The sequence below is a fragment of the Limanda limanda genome, chromosome 15, assembly GCF_963576545.1.
Source record: "Limanda limanda chromosome 15, fLimLim1.1, whole genome shotgun sequence".
Classification (NCBI taxonomy): domain Eukaryota; kingdom Metazoa; phylum Chordata; class Actinopteri; order Pleuronectiformes; family Pleuronectidae; genus Limanda; species Limanda limanda.
In genome coordinates, this window is record NC_083650.1 from 25,231,983 (window position 1) to 25,254,759 (window position 22,777).

A 22,777-nucleotide genomic window follows, 5' to 3' on the forward strand; every position below is an offset into this window, starting at 1 on the left:
GCAATGGGGCTCTAGCGGGGCCACCCCTCCCTCCCTCTGTCTCTCTCTCCCTCCCTCCCTACCTCCTCCTTCTCTCTCTCTCTCTCTCTCTCTCTCTCTCTCTCTCTCCCTCCCTTCCTCTCTCTCTCTCCTCCTCCTCCTCCCCCCTCTCTCTCTCTCTCTCTCTCTCTCTCTCTGCTATCCAACATGGAATAGAGAGCGATGGGGCTCTAGCGGGGCCACCCCTCCCTCCCTCCTCCTCCTCTCTCTCTCTCTCTCTCTCCTCCTCCTCCCCCTCCCTCTCCCTCTCTCTCTCTCTCTCTCTGCTATCCAACATGGAGTAGAGAGCGATGGGGCTCTAGCGGGGCCACCCCTCGGTATCAGAAGCGACTTTTTACGCACAACTGGAACCGGAGTCGTCGGTGAAAACCTGCGCCCTAGCGCCTAGAACCGGAGAGTGTGTGTTTGTGCGTGACACTTGTGTGTCCGTGTGAGTGTGTGAGTGTGTGTTTGGGTAGAGGGGGGGGGGACGCGAGGAGGAGAAGAGCTACATTCGGAGACTAAAGTGTCTGTGTCGGCGGCTGTGAAGGCGATGGCTTGCTGAAGCTCCAGGGCAGAGATCCAGGAGGACTCTTGGTGATCCGGGCCCGGCCGAGGAGGCTCCGGAGCGGGTGGGGAGGACCGGGGAGGACCGGGGAGGACCGAGGAGGACCGGGGCAGGAGGAGGAGGAAGGTGGAGAGGAGAAGCCCCAGAGCCGCAGCACAAAGGCGCAGGAGGATCTATGCGGACTCGGAGTCCGGACCCGAGGAGACAGAATGAGGAGCGGGTCCGCATGGAGGAAGCCTCACCCGAGGTGAAGCGACACCATGACAGAAGACACACAACCCAACGAGTGAGTAACACACAATCTGCCTTTCTGTCCGCGCCTCCACAAGTTGCACAGGATCCTGGGAACTCGGCGGAATGTGCAGCCCGGAAAAAAAACACACAACTGCACACACACTGCCTCCCGTGCGTAATGTGCACATTGTGTGTTTTAATGTGATTCAGCGGATGGTGTGTGTGTGTTTTGTGTGTTTTAACGCTGCTGGTTGATAGGGGGTTATTTTTTTCTGCTATGGCCCCCCCACCTCGGGAAGGGGGGGAGCGTGGGTGGATCGGAAACATTTTGTGAAAGGATCCGAGGCCTGGTGCTGTTCCACCTTCAGGCCCGCACCCCCCCCCCCGGGTCCGAGCCGTGTGCAGCCCGGGAGCAGAGCCCCCTCGGGCCGGGTGGCACGGCTCGGCTCGGCTCGGGAACATCTGTGTGTTCCACCCGGGGAAGCGGAAGTCTCACAGGATGTGAGATATCCGATCTGCCTCATCCGCCATCTCTTTCTCAATCGCCCTCATTTGCATAGACTGCCGAGCTCCATTCATAAAAACACACACACACTCGTCCTGGAGACACACTAACACACGTTTCTGTGTGTGTGTGTGTGTGTGTGTGAGGGGGGGGGTGGGGGTGGACTAGAGTCTCTCGCTGCCTCCGGGTGGAAGGCCCGGTTCTTCGGACCCGCTCGGCTGGTTCCGGTGGACCGGAGCCTGACCGCGAGCCTCACCGGGAGGAGCCGAGGATTCACGAAGCGGTTCCGGTGTCGTGTTGTTGTGCAAGGCTTTTAAATACAGAGGGGGGGGGGGGGTGCTCAATGTGCAGAAGAGCCTCGTGCAGACAGACATGGTGGTGGAGCTGTTCCGAGCAGCCTCCGGTCCCCACGAGCCAGCTCCGGTGCGCGTTGTCGGTGCAACCATAGCCCGGGGGGGGTGGAAGGGCGAAGGGCACCGGAAGAGAGAGGAGGAGGAGGAGGGAGGGGGGGGGTGTTGGTGACGCGCTTGGCTCATTCATAAAAGCCTCTAACCTTCAGCGCGTCCCCATTCATGAGCCACGGGGGGGGGGAGCGTCGGACCCGGGTCAGACCGAGGCTTTAACCCGGGTCAGACCGAGGCTCTAACCCGGGTCAGACCGAGCTAGACCCGGGTTAGAGGACAGGTTCTGACGTCCTGGATCTTTTGTTTGAGGCACTTCCGGTTTCCTGTCCGTGTGGTCTCTCGTCCTCTGACTCACGTGATCCTCAAGCTGCTGCGTCACACCCGGATTCTGACCTGAAGCGTTTCCATGGTGATAACGTGTCTTTCTCTCTCATGGGCCGATGGTCACCCTCTGGTCACGCCCACGACGTACCCCCCTCCACCACCACCACCAACACCACCACTTTCTACTAAGACATTATAAGCAGATGAAGAGGCTCAGTTACATGTTAACAACCCATTTATATCATAAACTATTTGTTTTCAGGTTATTTAAAATGTATTTGTGGAGGAAACCTTTCCACCTGTTTGACAGAATGTGCACTAAGTGAGAGTAAATAAAAATACAAGTACAGGAAACACACAGAGACAGAAACGCGCTGTAAACACGTTGCAGTTTTGATATGATTGTATGTTTAGCTAGCTGGTTCAGCTAGCTCGTTCAGCTAACTATACGAGCTAGCTCACGTATCCACCAGGCAGACCCCTCCCTACCTTCAGGTTTAGGTTCTGCAGGGCATAGATATCATATATAAAGACTAGATGTCTCGTTCGACGGAGCCGGACGTCCGCACATGGCGGCCATCTTGCTAGGGGGCAGCTCGCTCACCCATAACATTGTGTTGGTAGTGGTAAATAACCATAACTTCCTCAATTTCCAACCGATTTTTAAACGAACTGGTTTGTTATAGACATCAGAGATGTAGATATGACACTGCATAAATTATTCATTTTTTTTAGAAAATAATATAATTATTCATACGTATGCAGTGTCATATCTACATCTCTGACGTCTATAACAAACCAGACCGTTTAAAAATCGGTTGAAAATAGAGCAAACAACCTCTGGCAAGATGGCCGCCATGTGCGGACGTTCGTCTCCGTTGGCCGGCAACGCAGACCAGACATCTAGTCTTTATATATGATATCTATGCTGCAGGGTATCTGGATTAAAGTGAAATCCATCATCATTTCCCACAGACCTGTTTAACTGATTGATATTACATTTATTCTGAAGACAGAATATGCTGAGAAGCTTGTAGCCGGTTCTTTGCTAGCACCTGGAAATTCTAACTGATGCTAATAACCCTTCACAGACACGTGTCACTGTATCTCTGGGTTCTGATTGGCTAATACCCAGACTGAGCTGGTTTTGGTCATAGCTGTGCAGCTGTTGGAGGTTTAAGGACAGTGAATTAGCATCTATATAGGTTTTAAATACGTTACTGGAAGGAAGTGACGAGTCGTTATCAGCTAGCTTGTGTGTTGTGGTTTCCTTTGTAATAAAATCCTGAGGAGCGGAATGAGACGGGTCAGGAAACGAGAGACACTCCTTCAAACCCTTTGTGTCGTGTGAGAGGTGCAGCTGTGAAACTTTCTGATTATGGATCTGGGGCAGAAGTTTTTAGATCTCCTACCAACACACCACCGCTCCACCTCCTCACGTTTCTCTTTATACTTTATCCACATTTTATTATTGGTCATAAATTTGTCTACTGTCTGCTCCTTTCATTCTGTCGTTCTGTTTGAACTCAGTTCTCAGCACATGTGTGTGTTCTGCACATCTGGCCGGCCCGGTGTTGCAACCGCACCGTTTCCACCAGAACTATGGGGGGGGGGGTGAGGTATGAGATGACAAGTTGACATGTGTTTTCAACATATTCATATGAAAAATACACATAAATTGAGTAGTCGGGGATATAAGTCTGTAAGTAATCCCACGTTAGGGTCAACCGTCGACCTTTGTAGGGTCGTCTGGTTCGTGGCCGAGCCGCCGGTGGCTACGTCCACGCCTCGGCTACCTTCATGCTTTGTTGTCGAGCGGGGGGGCAGAACCTGAGTCATTAGGAAACGATGAGTCACCGGCTTCTGCTAACTGATTGTGTTTTATCTGTCGTGACTGGACGACCAGCGGCGGATGCTACGTGCTGCAGCGGTTACGGTTCCACCTCCTTCTCTTCACTGTTGTTATTCCTTGTTGGTTGTGTTGTCTGTAATTAATCAACCAACTGCAGAGAAACACAACCTGTTTCCTGTTTACACCGACACGCACCAGTGTGCAGTGAATGTAAATGATCGCGTGATGTGTGTCTTCGTGTGCGTTTGTTTGCTGATGCAAAACTCAAATGCTCATCTGGACAGAGATGGTTTCATTTAAAGGGAAGTGTGTGAGTGTGGAGTTTCATTCCATGTCCCAGTGCCTGATGCTCAGAGGTTGAGGCACATGCACCGGTTTGAAGGCCTCTCATCTGCTGAATGGGTCAATCACATTTCATTTGTCAGTTTGCTCCCAGCAGGCAACACAATTAACACACAATCAACCTGTTTGTGAGGCTCTTTATTCAGAGTGTACCTCCTAAACAAAGCCAGTTTGGAGGATGTGCCTCGTGTCCTTCTGAGGACGTTCACTGCCGGTTGTAGAAGTGCAGGATCTCTCCTGCACACACACACACACACATTGACTGCAGAGTCCAACCCCAGCAGCGGATGTATTGATCCGGTGAGTGGTGCTGCAGGGTCAGCATGTGCACAGTCAGTATCGGACAGGAGATGCCCGGTGACATTCAGCTAAGGTCAACGTAGCAGCGCAACATAATCCATCGCTGAACAAAGAGCAGCCATCAGCAGCGAGGAGTTCTCAGGTCTGCATGTTCCCCCCGAGCAGGAGCGTCCGGTTCCTCACACACATCCTCTCCTGTGGTGGGAGATCGGATCGTGAGACCACAATCAACCTGACAGGTGTCGCGGGCCGGTGGAAAAGCTCATTGTCCAAACGATGCATAATAAACAGAATATATTCAAGACACTGGAAAACGTTTCTCTGTTTTCAATACATCGTCTCCATTGGTCTAGTTTCTTAAAACATTTGATTGCAAGAATACTCCTTTAGATTAGTATCAGGATGGATAAATGGTAACACAGGACCTGGTTGTGTTATAATATTCATATGTTAGTACATGTATGTAAACAGATGGATCCCAATAAGAAGAAAACAGGGTTTCAGGTTCTACCTGGTCTGAGGCACTGGTCCAAACAGCTGACGTTTCCTGTTGTTGGTTTATCTTCAGTCAAATGTTCTAACTTGTGTGTCTTTGTTTACAGCATTTGCATATACTGTAAAAAAGAGGGTATATAATTGTGATAATCCACCTGGTAATATGGGAAAAGAGATGAATGGAGGCTGATGATCATATAACCAAATTCAACACATAAGAAAAAAGGAGAAACTGGCAAAGAGAAAGAATAAAAACAAATATATTTATATATATATAATAAGTAAAGGGCTGAGTTCTTCTCCAATGTTTTCAGAATTACAGTGATGTATACATCTGATAAATATATGCAAGTATATATATAAATCCATATGATGATATATATGGAGCCACAGATAATTAGCGTGACGTACGCTGTTAGCAACACACACATCACACACAAACATTTAATCATGCACACACACACACAAAGAATATCAACACACACTCCATGTCCACAGATGAACTTCCCTTTCAGACCCTTGGCATTTTTCTCTCTTTCTCCTTCTGTACTCCCCCTACACACTCACACACACACACACACACACACACACACACACACACACACACACACACACACACACACACACACACACACACACACACACACACACACACACACACACACACATCATGTGGAACAGATCCTTGTTCACAGTGTTTCCTGTGTTTTACAGAGCAGCTCATCACTGGTTGCTATCCGGAGCCTTTATATAATGGCCTGTGCTGTTTATATCTGCAGACCAAACAATGGAGCCGGATTGTTTGCCTGTTTTTTTTTACTAATCTCTGCTCATCAGCTGACTGGATGACCAAGATTATAATAGCCTGAGTTTTCATTCACTTCACTCAGTGTGTCTTTCCCTTGTCACACCAATCCTCTGGGTGGTTGGTCTCTTCCAGGGTCTTCAGTAAATGAACTCCGTGAACTTTTACTTCCTCTGTAGTGACACGCTCAGGTTTTAGAATCCTTATCCTATAGTAAGTCTACGTTTATGATATGATTGGTTTAGATGTTATATGTACAAATACTCCTGTATACTGTACCTTATGTGCTCTGTCGTTGTAGCTGATGATCCCTTTCTAACCCGTCTGTAACTTATATGATTTAGCTCATCTTACACCAGCGCTACCTCATATTACATTTAAAGGAAATTATGTGGGACACATTTGAAAGTTGGTCCTCTCTTGTCCTGGTTTGTGTTTCCCTTGAAGCTTAAGGTTACCAAAAGAGATTCATGCTCCCCACTATCCTCGCTGCATGTTTTAAATCCTCCCCTCATGGAGAAGGACTGCAGGCTACCAGGCGGCACCAGGAAGCGCCGCAGCCCGTCATGTGTAGTGGTAAATACTGTGCATCGGTATGTTTAAACAAGGGAAGCCCTGAGAGAACAGGCGTCCCAGTGTTCATTATGCAAACCGTGTTACGTTGGTTTGGTGCCCTGCAGCCGCACTACAGGCCGCGCAATTACAACGGAAACCATTGACGTCCAACAGTTTATGTAAATGCAGAGATACCTGATCAAACACGGCGCGGTGCACGCTGCTGCGGCGGACATCGATCGCAGCGAGCGTTGGAAAGCCCCTCATCGGTTACATTTGACCCGGCGCGCTAAGTCTCACACAGTGTAAGAGGATACGAGGCATTATCGAGGCTCTTGTTTGGCTTTTCACTCGCCTGTAAGAGGTTTAGAACCAATCAGCTTACTTTCTGTTTGGTTTCCACCTCAACTGAGAAGCAGGAGCTGGATATCATGATGGGGACGCAACACAACTCAGATCTGAACATATCACAGTCATTTGAGATCCATGATTAATTAGACTCGATTCACTTTACTGTGAGTTTTAATTGCACAATTTATTCATCCGTTTCCAAATGATTTAGCCAAGTGACACTGTTTTGATTTGATTTGTCTTATGGGAATTTCTTTACTACAAAACCTTCACAAACGTGACTTTGTGAAGGTGTAAAGAAAATTTAAAATCTTAATTGACATTTACACGTGTGTAAGATTTGTTAATGTAAACACAGATCGGTAAATACGCAAAATCCACAATGTATACTGATGACTGAAAAGTGTTGTGTAGTGTCCCCAACAAAGTGCTCCAGTTGGTACACTTCCATGTAGTACAATGTGTACACAGTACACTCACAGGGGGCGGGGGTGCATGTATTGTGACAAGGTGTTGTCTCAAGTCAAATACGGTTGCAACAGGAGACAAAGCGATTTGTTGCCCAACAAAATATCTATTGGTTGCTTTGCTCACCTGACTGAACAATCTGTGTTTTACCTTCTTGTGTGTTTCAATGTTTTATGGAAAATGTGCAAATCCATGAGCATTGTGTGTTAACCTGCTGTGGAGATTCACACATGCTTATTACTCTGAACAATCAAAACAAATGAGACACAAAGAGATATTAAATTGAACATTAAGAGATAATCAACAACATTTTTGAGTGGCAGGAGTTTGCACTTTAGTGGTATTGTGACCTGTGTGATAAGATCTGTTGTCTCAGTATCCGATGTGTCATCGTTCAGAAGAGAAACCAACAAACTAACCGAGTCTGAAAGGGTCACGACGGTGGAGCACCTCAGTCACTTCCTGATCTCTATTGACGTGTGTGTGTGTGTGGAGTTCCAGGGAGAGGCGGACCATGTGTGCGTGCATTGTGTGTTTGTGTGTGTGGTTTTGTTGATCAGGCAGAGGTGTGGCCAGTCATTCCTTATCAGAGGAAGTATAGCCGCCCTTATCACACATGGCTGGGCTGCCCTCACTGACCCTTCTATCAGTCACACATGAGCTGGATCCAGACCTGATATCCAGACGCTTCCCAGTCCCCTTCACTGGTTCATTACAAACTGCTCCACACAGTCCACACAGTCCACATGCAGGATCCAACTAATCTGTTCATAGTTTTTCCTAAAACTGTAAAAAAAAAAAACTGTTTGTTTCAGCTGCAGCTCTGTGGTGTTTTCTTTTTTTTTTGTAGACAGAAACCCAGTGTTGACACGGCTCACAGGCAAACTGAAGGAACAGATGGAACTTAAGAGTTCATTGATGGAGCACTAATGTGGCTTGGCAGCGCCTCCACAGGTGTGTGTGCTCCACCCACACCTCATTTCCTGATCAGGACACACACTTGTTTGCAATGTGTGTGGTGAGGCATACAACTAAGAAGGACAGTCCGGCCTATACAGATTCGTGTGGGTTGATATTTGGCCTAAAAAATTAGATAAGAGAGACAAATATATCGGCCATTATAAAATGTTTTGGTCTTTATCTGAGCCTATTGAATAAAACCAAATATATTGAACTTGAAAAGCTAATTTCTTTAAATTTAAGCACTGCAATAAAAAGCAGAAACTAGGATGATAGAGGAATGTTTATCCCCTCTTTTAAGGTGGAGACTTTCTGCTAATTTGAGTGACGGATGTTAGTTGAATTCCAATGAACAGAAGCTTTTTCCTCGTAGTGACGATCAGAATAAAGAAAAACCTGAGAAAACGTAAACACCCCTTCTCCTATATTTTGCCTAGCTTTTGTTAAAGCAGCTATAATCAAAATGTTAGTTACACAAAACAAAACGCTTTTTGTGAAATAGATTTTCCAAAAAGATGAAGCCATAGTTATTTATCACTTCACTAAGAGCTGAGCCGGCGGTGGAGACCAAAGCAGAGCGACCGGGACGCCGAGCAGGAGACTAAACGAAAGCCAAGTCGGCTCTTGCGGCTGCCGGATGTGTAACGAGATAAGTTTGCTGACACATTGGCCTCAACAAGGTTGTTATGCATCAGTGTTATGATAATAGCTTGTTTCCGCTGCCCCCATGATGATGCAGATACAGCTTTAGGATCTGGAGGGAGATGAGAACAGAGGAGCAGTGAGCTCAGCGTCCAGGCTTCGTTCTGTTCAACACAAAGTTAAAAGCTCTCAAGCCTCAGTGGGAGGAAGCGTTTAATCAGACACGTGGATTAAAGATGTAAAACAGGTCATAGTAAAGTGTTGGCTGTCACCCACAGTGTTCTGGCTCCTGACACACCCTGCTCCTTCACCTGCAGGTTATAAACAGCTCGTATTAAATCAGAAGAGGATGTGATGCATGGGTGCTGCTCGCTCCTTATCAGTGAGGTGTCCAGTTTCCCGATCTTTCTTCCAAACTGAGTCATCGTTCTGCTTCACACCCTCATCCCACCGAAGAACAGACTTTCACACATGTTTTCAGTCTGAAACCTGCTGCAGTTTAGGCACCTGGTGATTTAAAATCCCTTTTTTGAAACATTAGGCAACCACGGTGTTTGTGTATATAATTAAAGATTGTGCATGTGAATTATAAATAGAGTATAAACCACCTTTTCTCAAAATAGGCGTCCCAGTCCCTTTTTCAGCTTCGGCACCTCATGCAACATTCGTTTGGACAGAATTAGATTTGCAGTTCCCACATGTACTGTATGTGTGTGTGTGCGTGTGTGCGTGTGTGTCTGTGTGTATTTCTGCCAGAATGTGCGGTCACTCCCAAGTGTATTAAAGTAGCTTGTTGCTGCTGGTTGTGGCCGTCTGTGTGTTCCAGCCACAGATTACAGGCCTGTCGGCAGGCGAGGTTCTGAACCTGGGTCACAAGACAAATGTGACGAGTTCCTCTCAGGGAGCCGATAGCCGGGTTGTGTATCTTAAAGCACATGTGCTAATGCAGTTCACAATGTGGTGTTATTTCTGTGTGTGGGCAGCCGGGCTGTGTGGTTTGGTTCGTGAACGTGTCCGACGCATGTTCTGAGTCATGATGAGCCGCCGTGGAGCTTTGATATAAAACCTACACGGTGGATTCAGAAACTCAATATGTTCCAGTGTTTCAGGAATGATCTCGTTGGAAGAGGTTCGGTTTAAAGGTTTCTGCACTTTGTCACCCTCTGTTGGTGGGTTTCCTGCAGCTGCTATTTATGCGATGCTCAATTTATTTATGGATTTTAAAAGCCTAAGTATTAACAATGGATAAGAATTTGTCCTAAAGTCAAGCATGTCGTGAGTTTTCCTTTCAGAGCTTTCGTACACACTCTGAGGCATCGGGATTGTTCGTCAGTGAGAATCCATTTTACCAGAGATATCTTCTTTTGTCCAAACCACCGTTTTTCAGACCAGTCACCGTTTATCGCGTTCCTAAAACAACAATGGCAGCTCCCATGGATGTTAGCATAGAAGCTGCTTTAGCGTAAGTTCCCCAGTATCTGAACTCGTCATTAAGAAACGAGCATAGAACGGCACTAAGGCTTTTCTCATTGGGACAATGAACGAGAAACAATTCATCCAAACACACTTTTTAACAAAGATCTCCTGAACCTTTGTATGTAGCTAAACATCTTGTGCTTCAGGTTAAAACAATGTGCAAAATACTACTTATAATAATCACCTTTATTCGTATGGAACGTTTCCTACAGGAAAGTCGGCTCTAAATAGAATATACTCGCCTGCACTAAACCTATGACATTGGTTTATTGGTCTATAAAACTCAAGATTTATCAAAACTGTGCAAAAGATAATCTTTCTTTTCCAGCTCATTTCCGTATGAGGAAAACGTTTCTGCATAACTAGCACATTAGTTCTGCAGATACATCAGTGAGCACAGAACTAGGTCAAGCCTGTACTCTTTATATATATATGTATTTATTTCTTTAGCTTTAACTTCTTCAACTGCAGTAAAAGCACCAGTAACATCGGTGAGTGCTGGAAAATATAAATAGATCACTGACATTTCTATTTTGATTTTCCTTTATTCCCTTTGCTGCCATTCAGGTTTTCCACGTGACTGAGGAGCGACTGACTATTCACCTCCTGTTATTGTGGTTTGGCACAACTCATGCAACCAGCGTCTTCCTGTGAACTCCAGTCCGACAACATTCTTACTCCTCTTTTATACATCTGCTTTTAATCATACGTGTTCAGAAATGCTTATTTAGGCAGGTCTGTGTCTTTAAACACAACAAGCCTCTGAAAGCTGAATGGAAAAGAAGGAATGTGTGTGTGTGTGTGTGTGTGTGTGTGTTAACGTGCACAGCACACACATCTTGTGGGTTAACCTGTGGTTCTTCTCTGTACGGTCTGTTTGTCTGCCGTCACCCAGTCAGTCTGTCATTCAGTCAGTTTTATGAATGTGTGTGGGCGGGAGCTGGTGGACCGGTTTTGCCAGCTCAGTGTGTGTGTCTGCATGTGCTTGTGTGTGTGTGTGTGTGTGTGTGTGTGTGCGTGCATGAAATCCTTGGGACTGTCTGTAAGCTAATTATATAACAACACCTCTCTCACTCCCTCCCACTCGGCCGGCCTCCCTCCTCTCTCTTTCTATGTTCCTCTTTCTCTTTCCTCACACACACACGCTCACATCCTGTTGTTGTCGGCTCTCTCTCTGTCCCTGTGGGGACGGCTGCTGTCATGCTAATGCCTGAGAAAGTCTCGTGTCCTGCCTCCATTGTTGCGTCTCCTCTTGAAGACACTGAGGACCCGGTTGACTGCAGAGGGAGTTTTTGTCATGTATTGTTTTGTCATGTTATATAGACTGAAGTATTATCTGATAGTATGTATAAGGTGTCGCGGCTCCGCTCCACTGTTCCCTGCTGCTGTAAATCATCATGATTTACTTCATCATCTGTTCATTAACTGCTTTGTTAAAGTGATTAAAACGTAAGAATAGACTGAATGGTAGTGGATTACTTTTCTCTAGGCTGATATATTTTATATGAGTGAATACAGCTTGGTAATAGCATGTTGTAGTTGTTGTGTGATCCTGCTCACTCTCAGACACACTGATAAACAAACAGGACTACATCTCTGACAGGAATCAAACTGGGATGTTGTGATTCCATGAAACCAGCAGGTCACCCAACACCCGACTCCTCACAGGTCACCTCAGGGGAAGCTGAGGCGGGCGACCATGACTCAGCTTCTCTACTTCAGTAGATGACGAGTTGAAGCAGCAGCCACGTTTATTAAATACATGTAATTTACTCTTTTAAATAGAAATTCAGTTTTCGTATTCAGAATGATTTCCCTGTCTGTGTGTCTGCGAGCTGGCTCTGCTGTCAACAGGAAACTCAGTTATCAGAACTAGTCATTGATTAATCTCCCGGTCGAGTTATTTATTAACCAAACGATCGTCTCACGTTGGAACTCTTCCCTCAAGGATGTTTTTTAACAACAGCAAAGAGAAAACAACACAAAGCTTCATTTACATGTGAAGCTGGTGTGTTTGTGCTGACTGGTCCCGACACCTCCCACCTCGGCGCGGCGAGCAGCGAGCGGCGGGCAGAGTCGTGACTTGAGACGCCCGCAGACATTCTGCCCGTGTGTGAATCCAGCGCTATAATAAACTGCTGTGGCATTAACACAACCCTCAGACGTCTGTCGGAGGAACTCAAGCTAAAGTTTGAGTTCGCTGGAAGTTGAAGAATCTTTGTCGCCTGCCGAATTGTGTTTTTATTTTATTTTGAAGGCATAAACACACACTTACACACGTTGCTTCCTTTAATGAAAAAAATTACTTACAATTTTGGAAACTAACAATTTAGTAGCACTTAAATGGCACTTACTTATAGCATTTGGTAGTCTTGCTTTATTTTTGAAGAAATTGTACTTTCTTGATCCTTGTTCTTCTTGGTTTGTTCCCTCGGGGTCGATGCACTTAATGTCAGCCGGTTTGGATAAAAGCGTCAGCTAAATGAAATGTAATAAGTAATAATGCATGTTTCACGTTCGTCAAAAGAATCAAAACCACAGATCGACATTGTTTCACAGAAAGTTATTTGTGTTTGTTTGTTCTGTATACATGTGTAAGGATGAGGTTGCTTCTCTGCATCTCACCTGATTCAAACTGGATCATTCTGGTAAATGTTGAAGTGTTTCAGTCCCAGCTCGTTTAAATCATCTCTCTAACACACCCTCTCTCTCTTTCTCCAGTGACAGCTACATCGTGCGAGTGAAAGCGGTGGTGATGACGCGGGACGACTCGAGCGGCGGCTGGCTGGCCCAGGACGGGGGGGCTCTGAGCCGGGTGGGGGTGTGCCGCCTCCTGCCGCCGGAGCTGGCCCCGGTGCCGACCTCCTGCAGCTCCCAGTTCCTCATCCGGGGTGAGCGGCTCCGGGACAAACAGGTAAGACCCACGCCGCCCACAGCTCCATGCCGAGGTGGAAACACGTGTGTGGTGCTAAGACCAGATGTGTGTGTCGCACCAACAGGTGATCCTGGACTGTCCCCTGAGGAAGGACCTGGTGTACACCATAGCAACGCCCACGTTCCATCACTGGAGGGTGGAGGACAGGAAGTGCGGCCTGTCCTTCCAGGGTCCAGCCGACGCCAGGGCCTTCGACCGGGGGGTGCGGAAAGCCATCGAGGACCTGGCAGAAGGTGAGCCGGCCTGAAGTCCAGGTGTCCAGAGAGAGAAGATGTCTCAGATGTGTCAGGGAGGACTCAGGGCGTAGACTGTGTCAGGATGTCTCTCCTAATGTTCCAGTCATGTTAAAGAAGTTTGAAATGAAGGTGCAGCATGTTCTGCATGAAGATAACAACTCACTAGGAAATAAGATCAGGGCCGAGAAGCTGGAGGTTTTGTACGAGTTCCAGGTGAAGTCACTTGGTCCTGTGGAGAACATGAGGTGGACTAAGTGTTTCTCCTCTTCTCCTCCTCAGGCTCCACCACCTCCTCCACAGCACTGCAGAACGAGGGCGAGCTGGGGGACGACGACGTCTTCACCGTAAGATAGTTTCCTACGTTCACGCACAATCACAGTTGGATTTATGGGTAATGGAGGCAGGCGTCTGTGTGGTGTCACCTGATATGGTCTTATTTTAAATTCTGGTCCAGGTGGGTTAGATATTTAAACCCTGTGTGGACAGAAGTTTAATGCCTGACTGACTTTTCTTTTCTATTAACTGTGGACAGCACCTTTTATAACGATATATGCCCTGTAATATACTAGGGACGGGAATCGGCAGGGACCCCCCGATACGATACTATCACGATACTTAGGTGCAATACGATATGTATTGGCATTCTGTGGGTATTGCGATTCTGTAAGTATTGCGATTCGATATTACGATTTCCTGGGATTTCTTTTGGTTATTTTTTTTTTTTTTTAAATACTGGACCATGGAAAAATGTTGAATCATACCTTCAAATACAACACAGTCAAATTCACTTAGAGCTTTACCAGTTTTATTTCAAATATTAACATTAACTTAATGACTGCCGAGCAGCCAATAGAGAAAAGAAATAAAAATGTGCCCTATTATTGTATAGCCCCTGTCAACTGCACACAAACTGACAGATTAAGAAATGTATGCCACCTAGGCCCTATAATATACTAGAGTCAAAAAAACAAAGAATAAAGTAAGATATCTAGAAAACGGATGAATAACTCTCTGGAATCCGGGCAGAAGTAGAAGAAAAGTAGATTCCTGCAGCAGCTCAACGTGACGTCATGTGCTGAGCTGCTGTCGGACACTCACATGGTCCAGGTGCACATTCCTGGTCCACTCCTCTGCAGCAGGAACAGCTTCTCCTCAGTTCACTGCTCAGTTCACTCCTCAGTTCACTGCTCAGGCAGCCAGCAGCAGCAGATCGGATCAGTGGTGAAATCCTGTGAGTGAGTCGAATACAAACGGATGAATCCTTTAAACACATGCACACTGAAAACTACCTGAACCAAGCAGCCCAGTCTCCTCCTGTGTGGTTGCACTGTGGCTCAGTTTAGACCTGAGCTTGTTCCACATCAGTGACCTGGAGGCTTCCGGCCCCGGGAGTGGACGCGGATCCACTTCACACCGAACCTCCGATCAGTCAAAGTCCCTGGAGTCCAGCACGTCTCCGAGCCGACCTCATTCCATCCACTTAGCAGAAGGTATTTCAGCTTCGGGACCCACTTCCTGTCACAGATACCTGCCCCAAGTGAAGTGTGTGTGTGTTGTTTGTGTGTCGGGGGGGGGGGGCCTCCCTACCTTAAGTTAGCATGGAGCCTCCCCTCCCCCCCTATGCTGTAACGTGACACCAGGAACAGCAGGCGGGGTCACAAGGTCACTTCCTGTATTCCACCACCTCCCTCTCTCCTGGTGACCCTCAACACACACACTAACACGCGCACACTCACACACAAACACACACACACACACACGCACACACACACACACACACACACACTCCTGGTTGAGAACGAGAGCAGCTACCAAACCAGCAGCTGTTTCCCAGCTTAGTGCCGGGCCGGTGATTTACGAGAGGAAGTGCCTCATGGTTCATCTTTGACTCGAGCTGTCTGTGAGGGCCAAGACTAATAGCTGCTCTGCTGGGAGTGTGTGTGTGTGTGTGTGGGGGGGGGGGGGGAGGCCCGGTCAGGGGGGGGGGGGGCAGTCGCTGAAATGGAGCATCAGGTTTTCAGGAAAGTTGAAACTCTCTGCTGGTGAAGTCTCACAAAGTCGTATCTGCTCTTTTCCTTTTTTGGTTAAATATCTACAGGAGCTCACGATAAAACAAACAAGGGGAAATATTTATATTTAAGCCTTCTGACGTGTTTTTTTAATATATATATATTTAATTATGTAATTTCTATCTTTGGATGAGTCATGCCTGCATATATTTCATACGTTGCAACCACTGACATCTCACTGAACACAAGTGAAGCCTAAATATCCAGGCTGGTTCTTGTCCTATCAACTAACATGGAGGAGTTTATGACCTTTACTGCAGCCGGCCACCAGGTGGCGATCATATTTCGGCTTCACTGTATAGGAGCTCTCACGTTGTACATCTTTATATCCGTCTATGGTTCTGTTGTCTTCTTTTATCTGATCGTGATAATCTGTCCGAGTCGTTCTTGTTTTTGGGGAAAACAAAGTTTCACCATTTTGCCAGAAAAAAAGTTAATAATTGTGGACGGATTCAGTTCTGCTGGTTCCTCTCAGCCGGTGTGAAGAACTTTCCTAAAGTTAGCGGTACAGTCTGCAGGGGGGGGGGGGCAGAGGGTAATGCTGCAGCAGATTTACAGCCTTTGGGGGGGGGGGGGCGGGGGAGGACGGAGGGAGGGAGGACAGCTAGGATGGACATACTTCCCTAAATTATTCCTCGTTGGCCAAACCTAAACTTAACCCAACCCTTCCTCTGACACCCCCCCCCCCCAGCCCGGCTCCTGTCTCTGTCTCTATTTTGGCTCCTCCCCCGACTGGGGGAGTGAAAGCTAGTGAAGCCGGGCCGGTCCCAGGGGGGAGAGACGAGTCCTCCCCAGCTTTCAGTCGGGACATGTTATGTGTCAGAAAATAACTTGAGATGTCCTGTGTCTGTCTGTCCTCTGTCTGTCCTCTGTCTGTCCTCTCTCTGTACCCTGTCTGTCCTCTGTCTGTCCTCTGTCTGTCCTGTGTCTGTCCTCTGTCTGTCGTCTGTCTGTCCTCTCTCTGTCCTCTGTCTGTCCTCTGTCTGTCCTGTGTCTGTCCTCTGTCTGTCCTCTGTCTGTCCTCTGTCTGTCCTCTGTACGTCCTCTGTCTGTCCTCTGTCTGTCCTCTGCCTGTCCTCTGTCCTGTGTCTGTCCTCTCTCTGTCCCCTGTCTGTCCTCTGTCTGTACTCTGTCTGTCCTCTCTCTGTCCTCTGTCTGTCCTCTGTCTGTCCTCTGTCTGTCCTCTGTCTCCTCGTGTGCAGCCGGAGGTCGGGTCTGTGTTTTGAATCAGCTGCAGCCGTGGAGGCCGGAGTCCGACTGGTTTTAAACCGAATAGGCTCCTCCTCCCGGTAATGTCTTCTCCAGGGGGGCGGGGCCAGCAGCGGAGGCAGCATTTCATGTTATTCTTGGCCGGCTGCTCTCAGGGCTTTGTAAGAAAGCTGGGGGAGATTCTCAGCATGGTGGTTTCCATGTGGAGCAGGATAGACCAGGGAGAGCTTCAGGAGGCAGACACACACACCAGGTCTGGGTCATAGAACTCTGGCAGATAATTCATGGTGTGTGTTTGAGGTTTGTTGGAGCGTCGGACGTTTGCATGTGCGGTGAAGATGTTGTCGATGTGTCGAGATGTGGAAGGGCGATGTGGTACCTGACACTGAACTGTGGTTACACCAGATAGATAACACCGGGAGTGGGGAGGAACCTCAGACTCCGGAGCTTCACACCTGTTTGTGTGTTTGTTTTTCAGCAGGATTATGCAAAAACTACAATTCCCTGAAAATGTAAGACATTAAATTTTGACATTTTCATTGAGTTCCAAGGGAGGACGGTGAGTTTGTCCATTGGCTGGTTAGTTGGTTTGTTGGTCAGTTGGTTTGTTGGTTTGTTGGTCAGTTGGTTAGTTGGTCAGTTGGTTAGTTGGTCAATTGGTTAGTTGGTTTGTTGGTTTGTTGGTTTGTTGGTCAGTTGGTTAGTTGGTCAGTTGGTTAGTTGGTCAATTGGTTAGTTGGTTTGTTGGTTTGTTGGTCAGTTGGTCAGTTGGTCAGTTGGTTTGTTGGTCAATTGGTTAGTTGGTCAATTGGTTTCTTGGTCGGTTGGTTTGTTGGTCAATTGGTTTGTTGGTCAGTTGGTTTCTTGGTCGGTTGGTTTGTTGGTCAATTGGTTTGTTGGTCAGTTGGTTTGTTGGTTAGTTGGTTTGTTGGTCAGTTGGTTTCTTGGTCGGTTGGTTTGTTGGTCAATTGGTTTGTTGGTCAGTTGGTTTGTTGGTCAATTGGTTTGTTGGTCAGTTGGTTTGTTGGTTAGTTGGTTAGTTGGTTTGTTGGTCAGTTGGTTTCTTGGTCGGTTGGTTTGTTGGTCAATTGGTTTGTTGGTCAGTTGGTTTGTTGGTTAGTTGGTTTGTTGGTCAGTTAGTCAGTTGGTTTGTTGGTCAGTTGGTTAGTTGGTCAGTTGGTGTGTTGGTTTGTTGGTCAGTTGGTTTCTTGGTCGGTTGGTTTGTTGGTCAATTGGTTTGTTGGTCAGTTGGTTAGTTGGTTAGTTGGTTTGTTGGTCAGCTGGTTAGTTGGTTAGTTGGTTAGTTGGTTTGTTGGTTTGTTGGTCAGTTGGTTAGTTGGTTAGTTGGTTTGTTGGTTTGTTGGTCAGTTGGTCAGTTGGTTAGTTGGTCAGTTGGTTTGTTGGTCAGTTGGTTTGTTGGTCAGTTGGTTTCTTGGTCAGTTGGCTTGTCGGTCAATTGGTTTGATGGTCAGTTGGTTTGATGGTCAGTTGGTTTGTTGGTCAGTTGGTTTGTTGGTCAGTTGGTTTGTTGGTTAGTTGGTTGGTCAGTTGATCAGCTGGTTAGTTGGTTTGTTGGTCAGTTGGTTTGATGGTCAGTTGGTTTGTTGGTCAGTTGGTTTGTTGGTTAGTTGGTTGGTCAGTTGATCAGCTGGTTAGTTGGTTTGTTGGTCAGTTGGTTTGTTGGTCAGCTGGTTAGTTGGTCAGTTGGTTAGCTGGTCAGTTGATCTGCTGCTTTGATCCAGACTGAAACCTCTCAACATTCACCAGTAGCGCTGGTCCTCCCCTGACGGTTCCCGGCGGCCCACCATGAGGTTGATGCCTGAGGTGAATGCACTGCTACAGAATGTGAGTCAGAAGGTTCAAACCAGTCAGAGCTTCCCTGCTGAGCCACCTGAGCTACGAGCTTCTGTCCGAGGACATTCAAACACCTGGAGTGAGGTTTCCTGTCTGTTTTCAGCCTGCCTGGGGGAACTGCTTGTGAAGTGAATGGTTAAGGGGAGGAGACTCGGGGGAGAGGCCAAAAAAAAGGTGATTCTGGGAAAACAGACACAAACATCAGCATTAATCTGTCTGAATATAACGTTTCTCCTTCAACTCTGAAAGGATTCAAAAGGTGAAGGTCTTTGACGTCTCTTATCAAATAGAATTCTCATGTTTCGTCGTCTCTAATGTGAAGATAATGTGTTTTTATCTTATATTTTTCATTGATATAATCAAACACAACAGTGTTGCAGTAAATCCTTCCTGAAGGTCATAATGTTCAGCTTGTGTTGAAACTGTTGTTAGTTTGTAAACTGTCTATTGTGAGTTCAAATCTCATAAATTCTGCTGCAGGGTCAGATGAGGTCCATCCCAGTTTCAAACACAGCAAACCATAACTACTTGATTTATGTGATAATCAGTCTTTCTCTGGGCGTCAGCTGACGTCACCTCGTAACATTATTAACTGGAGATGTTGAAGACACACGAGTCATCCGAGGCTTCCTGTTCTCTGCACCTGTGTCGGTGGCTAATTGAATTTAAAAGTCTGATCTCACTTCAGGGTCGGACGGTTTCTACGTTTCCTGAGCGCCGCTGAGGTTTTATGGCAGATGTTGTTTATTTAAAAGTTAAACTCACACAATGATCCAAATGTGGCTCGAGTGGCTCGAAAAAAACAGAACTGGCGCTTCCTGTTTTCCCGATCAGAGCCGCGCCGATGCTTCCTGTTTTTGTTTGTCCAATCGTGGCGTCGTCTCGCAGCGACTGTTTGTTTGGTGAATCCAATCAGAGAGCGCCGCTCAGCCTGCTTCCTGTGTTTGTGTGTCTCCGTCCACAGAACGCCACCGACAGCTCGTCCAACTCCTCCCAGAGACTGGACGGCTCGCTGCCGCCGCTCGAGTCCTCGCCGCGCCCGCAGAGACACAAGTGCGTGATGGGACATCGCCACGACCTCCACGACCCCTACCGGCTCTCAGACCACTACTTCATGGACCAGGTGAGACAATGTGAAACCACACAGCTGCACTGAGGGAGGGGGGGGGGTCAAAACTTGGACAGATATATTTGTGTTTATCATTTTATCGTGTTTCACATTCTTATATTTAGTGGACGGCTCAACCTCCAGCTGCGTTAAAGCTTTTCTCTGTTTCCTCCTCAGCCGTTGTCTCGGCTTCCTCGCCACGTCACCTTCCAGGAGGACGAGGAAATCGTCCGTATCAACCCCCGGGAGCGCAGCTGGGAGCGCACCACCGAGCGCCACTATGGACGCCAGTCGGAGCGCCCGTGGCTCAGGGGCTACGAGGACTACCGCCACGCCACCGTGCGGGACAAGTTCATCCAGATGGACGAGTCCGAGTCCTACGTCCACTTCGCCAAGACGGAGTCGCAGAAGCACGACTACACCTACCCGCTGGCGCCCGCCCTGTCGCCATCAGACTCCGACCCTGCGCTCGGACCCTTGACCGATAAGGGCCACGGCGGCTCGTACCGCCACGGCTTCTCCTCGGTTGTGTCCAACCAGCCGCGCTCTTTCCTCCCGAGCTCGTCCCCGTCCACCAACGGCGGGAAGGGTCGGAAGGAGGACGGGGGGGAGCGCTCCCAGTGCGAGCACTGCGGCGAGGCGTTCTACACCTCAGAGAACCGGAGGGGGCGGTGCCAGGACGCTCCGGACCCGGTGCGGGCGTGCGTCCGGCGGGTCAGCTGCATGTGGCTGGCAGACACCATGCTGTACCACTGCATGTCCGACCCGGAGGGGGACTACTCGGACCCCTGCTCCTGTGACGGCGGCGAGGGCGGCGGGGGGGGGCGGTTCGGGACACGCTGGTTGGCTCTGCTGGGCTTGTCCCTGGTGGCGCCCTGCCTCTGCCTCTACCCGCCGCTCCACGCCTGCCACCGGGCGGGGCTGACCTGCGGCTGCTGCGGCGGCCGACACAAAGCCGTGAGCTGAGCCGCCGGGCGGGAAAACCTCTCGGAGGAAGCAACGCAAAACTAAACCCAACGCTAGCACAGGGAACGGGAAGGACGGGGGGGCGCTCAGAGGACCGGCGCCCGGCCGCTCGCTCTCCTGCCCGGGGTTCTCTGGGGTTCTCCACAAATTCCAGACACTGAAATAAGCCAAATAAAACTATTGGTGCATTTTCTACACGGCCTGGGAAGATAAGCTCCTCCCACGCGGCAGACCGTCCTCTCACGCGTCTCGTGGTCACGTGGTCAGCTCTGCTTCTCGGGACAGAGCACTCGTTTTCAGGGGGCCTTTTTTATAGCTGACCTATATGTCATGTATCACATATGCAGGTACTTTATACTTTGTACACTGACTCGGCGTCAAAGAACTTGAATTGTTTCTTCTTTTGTTTTCTTTCTCTTCTTTAATGTACGCGTGGCCATTTTGTTTATATTCTATTCCAATATCAGGCCGGCTCGGCTCAGCTCCAGCTCCCAGAGAATCAGACACTACACCTCTTCATGTGCGACTCTGTGTGTCTGTGTGTGTGTGTGTGTGTCTGTATGTGTGTGTGGACAGTGTAGGTGGCATGTGTGCAGAGGCCTTCTCTTGTCTGTCCTGCAGCTCGTACTGAAGCTCCACCATCGACGACCTCTTTGTTCCCTGAAACAAACCTGATACTCGTCTTAATCTTCTTCTAAAATCCCAAAGATTCATTCTTATCCTATTTATTCTCTCTCTGAGTTGAGGAACCAGCAGCGCCGCTGGTGATTCGCTCACTGACCCGGCTCGGCTCGGCTCGGCTCGTCCGGCTCCACGCTTCTTTCACGTTATTCTACCAGTGCCTGACCCGTCACCTGCACCAGGAACTCTCTCGGATTCAAAGCTTCTTCCCTTCGGGTTTTGGGCTGATTTGACTTTAAACTTCACTTGAAGCGTTGTGAGAGTTTCTGATTTCCTCTCTGCAGAACCTCAGAGTCCGAGTCAGAACCCGGGACCGAGACTCGTCCGGAGGAAGCGCTGGCGCCTGTTTTGCCTTAAGATTCGGAGCCCGGCTTCGAGCGCCCCCCCGGTCTGAGCTCATGGTTACGGCTCCGAGCGGTCGGCCTCGCGAACACTCTCAGAAACTTGGTTTAAACTATTTTTGTAATGAATAAGGAACTTTTAATACGGTTCCGACCAAGTGAGTAAACTAAGGCCTCTGGTTCGCCTGCGATGTACAATCACCCCCCCCCCCCCCCCCCCAGCAGCCACCGGTCACATGTGGAACATCTGGACCAAAGGTTCAGTGAATCAAAGACTTTCAACAACTGGAATCATCGTGAAAGCAGTATAAAGCATAAATATAAATAAATATGTTTGACCTTTGACATGTTTAATGTCACCACAACACTTATTTCGCACTAAGCCAATATAGCTAAACCTTCATTTAATGTTGTTCTAAAAAAAGAGGCTAACTTTGGCTAATTTGCACTTTCTTTAGCTTAGCTTAGCTTAGCATAAACACTGGAAACAAGCAGCGAGGGTAATTATGTTTGGTCATCCAGGCTAGCAGTTTCTCCAGTTACTAGCATGCTCAGCTAAGCTAAGCTAGTTTTCTCTTGGCTACTTCTAAAAACTCTCAAGTTCCTTAGAGGCCAAATTATTCACCTGTAGATAGAAGATGAACCTGAGAGACGACTTCCTGAAACCACAGTAACATGTGACTGGTGCCGCTGGTCCCCCCCCTACCCCCCCACGTCCGAAGACAGAGGTTTAAAAACAACTCGGAAGAATTAAGAATGAAACTAAATGTGTTGCATTGGGTTTAAAGCGTTTAAACACAACAATGACGCCTCTTTCTGATATTCACATGCTAACGAAGGCAGATAAATGATTTAAAATGTGAAACAACGAAAAGAATCAGAGGCAGAAACCACCTGCTGTTTGAGTGAAACTACAGCCGACCAATCACGGCCTCACAGCTACAGCACAACACTAACCAGAGCTGCCCCCTGGTGGCTGTCCTCCTCACGTTGTCCAGCAGGACGTCATGTCGGGTCCTGCGGGACAAGAGCGTCCAGAAGAAGCTGAAAGCTCGTAAACAAACCTCCGGCTGATCGTC

At 48.0% G+C, this 22,777-nt stretch overlaps 1 protein-coding gene across 1 annotated transcript; it reads left to right on the forward strand.

Annotated features, from left to right (window-relative positions):
* Positions 1 to 313: 313 nt before the first annotated feature.
* LOC133020806 (sprouty-related, EVH1 domain-containing protein 2-like) lies at positions 314 to 20,737 on the forward strand. Its single transcript, XM_061087521.1, has 6 exons — positions 314 to 872; positions 13,021 to 13,213; positions 13,299 to 13,467; positions 13,750 to 13,814; positions 19,567 to 19,725; positions 19,888 to 20,737. The coding sequence occupies exons 1-6, from the start codon at positions 847 to 849 to the stop codon at positions 20,674 to 20,676; spliced, it is 1,401 nt and encodes a 466-aa protein (XP_060943504.1). The 5' UTR covers positions 314 to 846; the 3' UTR covers positions 20,677 to 20,737.
* The last annotated feature ends 2,040 nt before the right edge of the window (positions 20,738 to 22,777 follow it).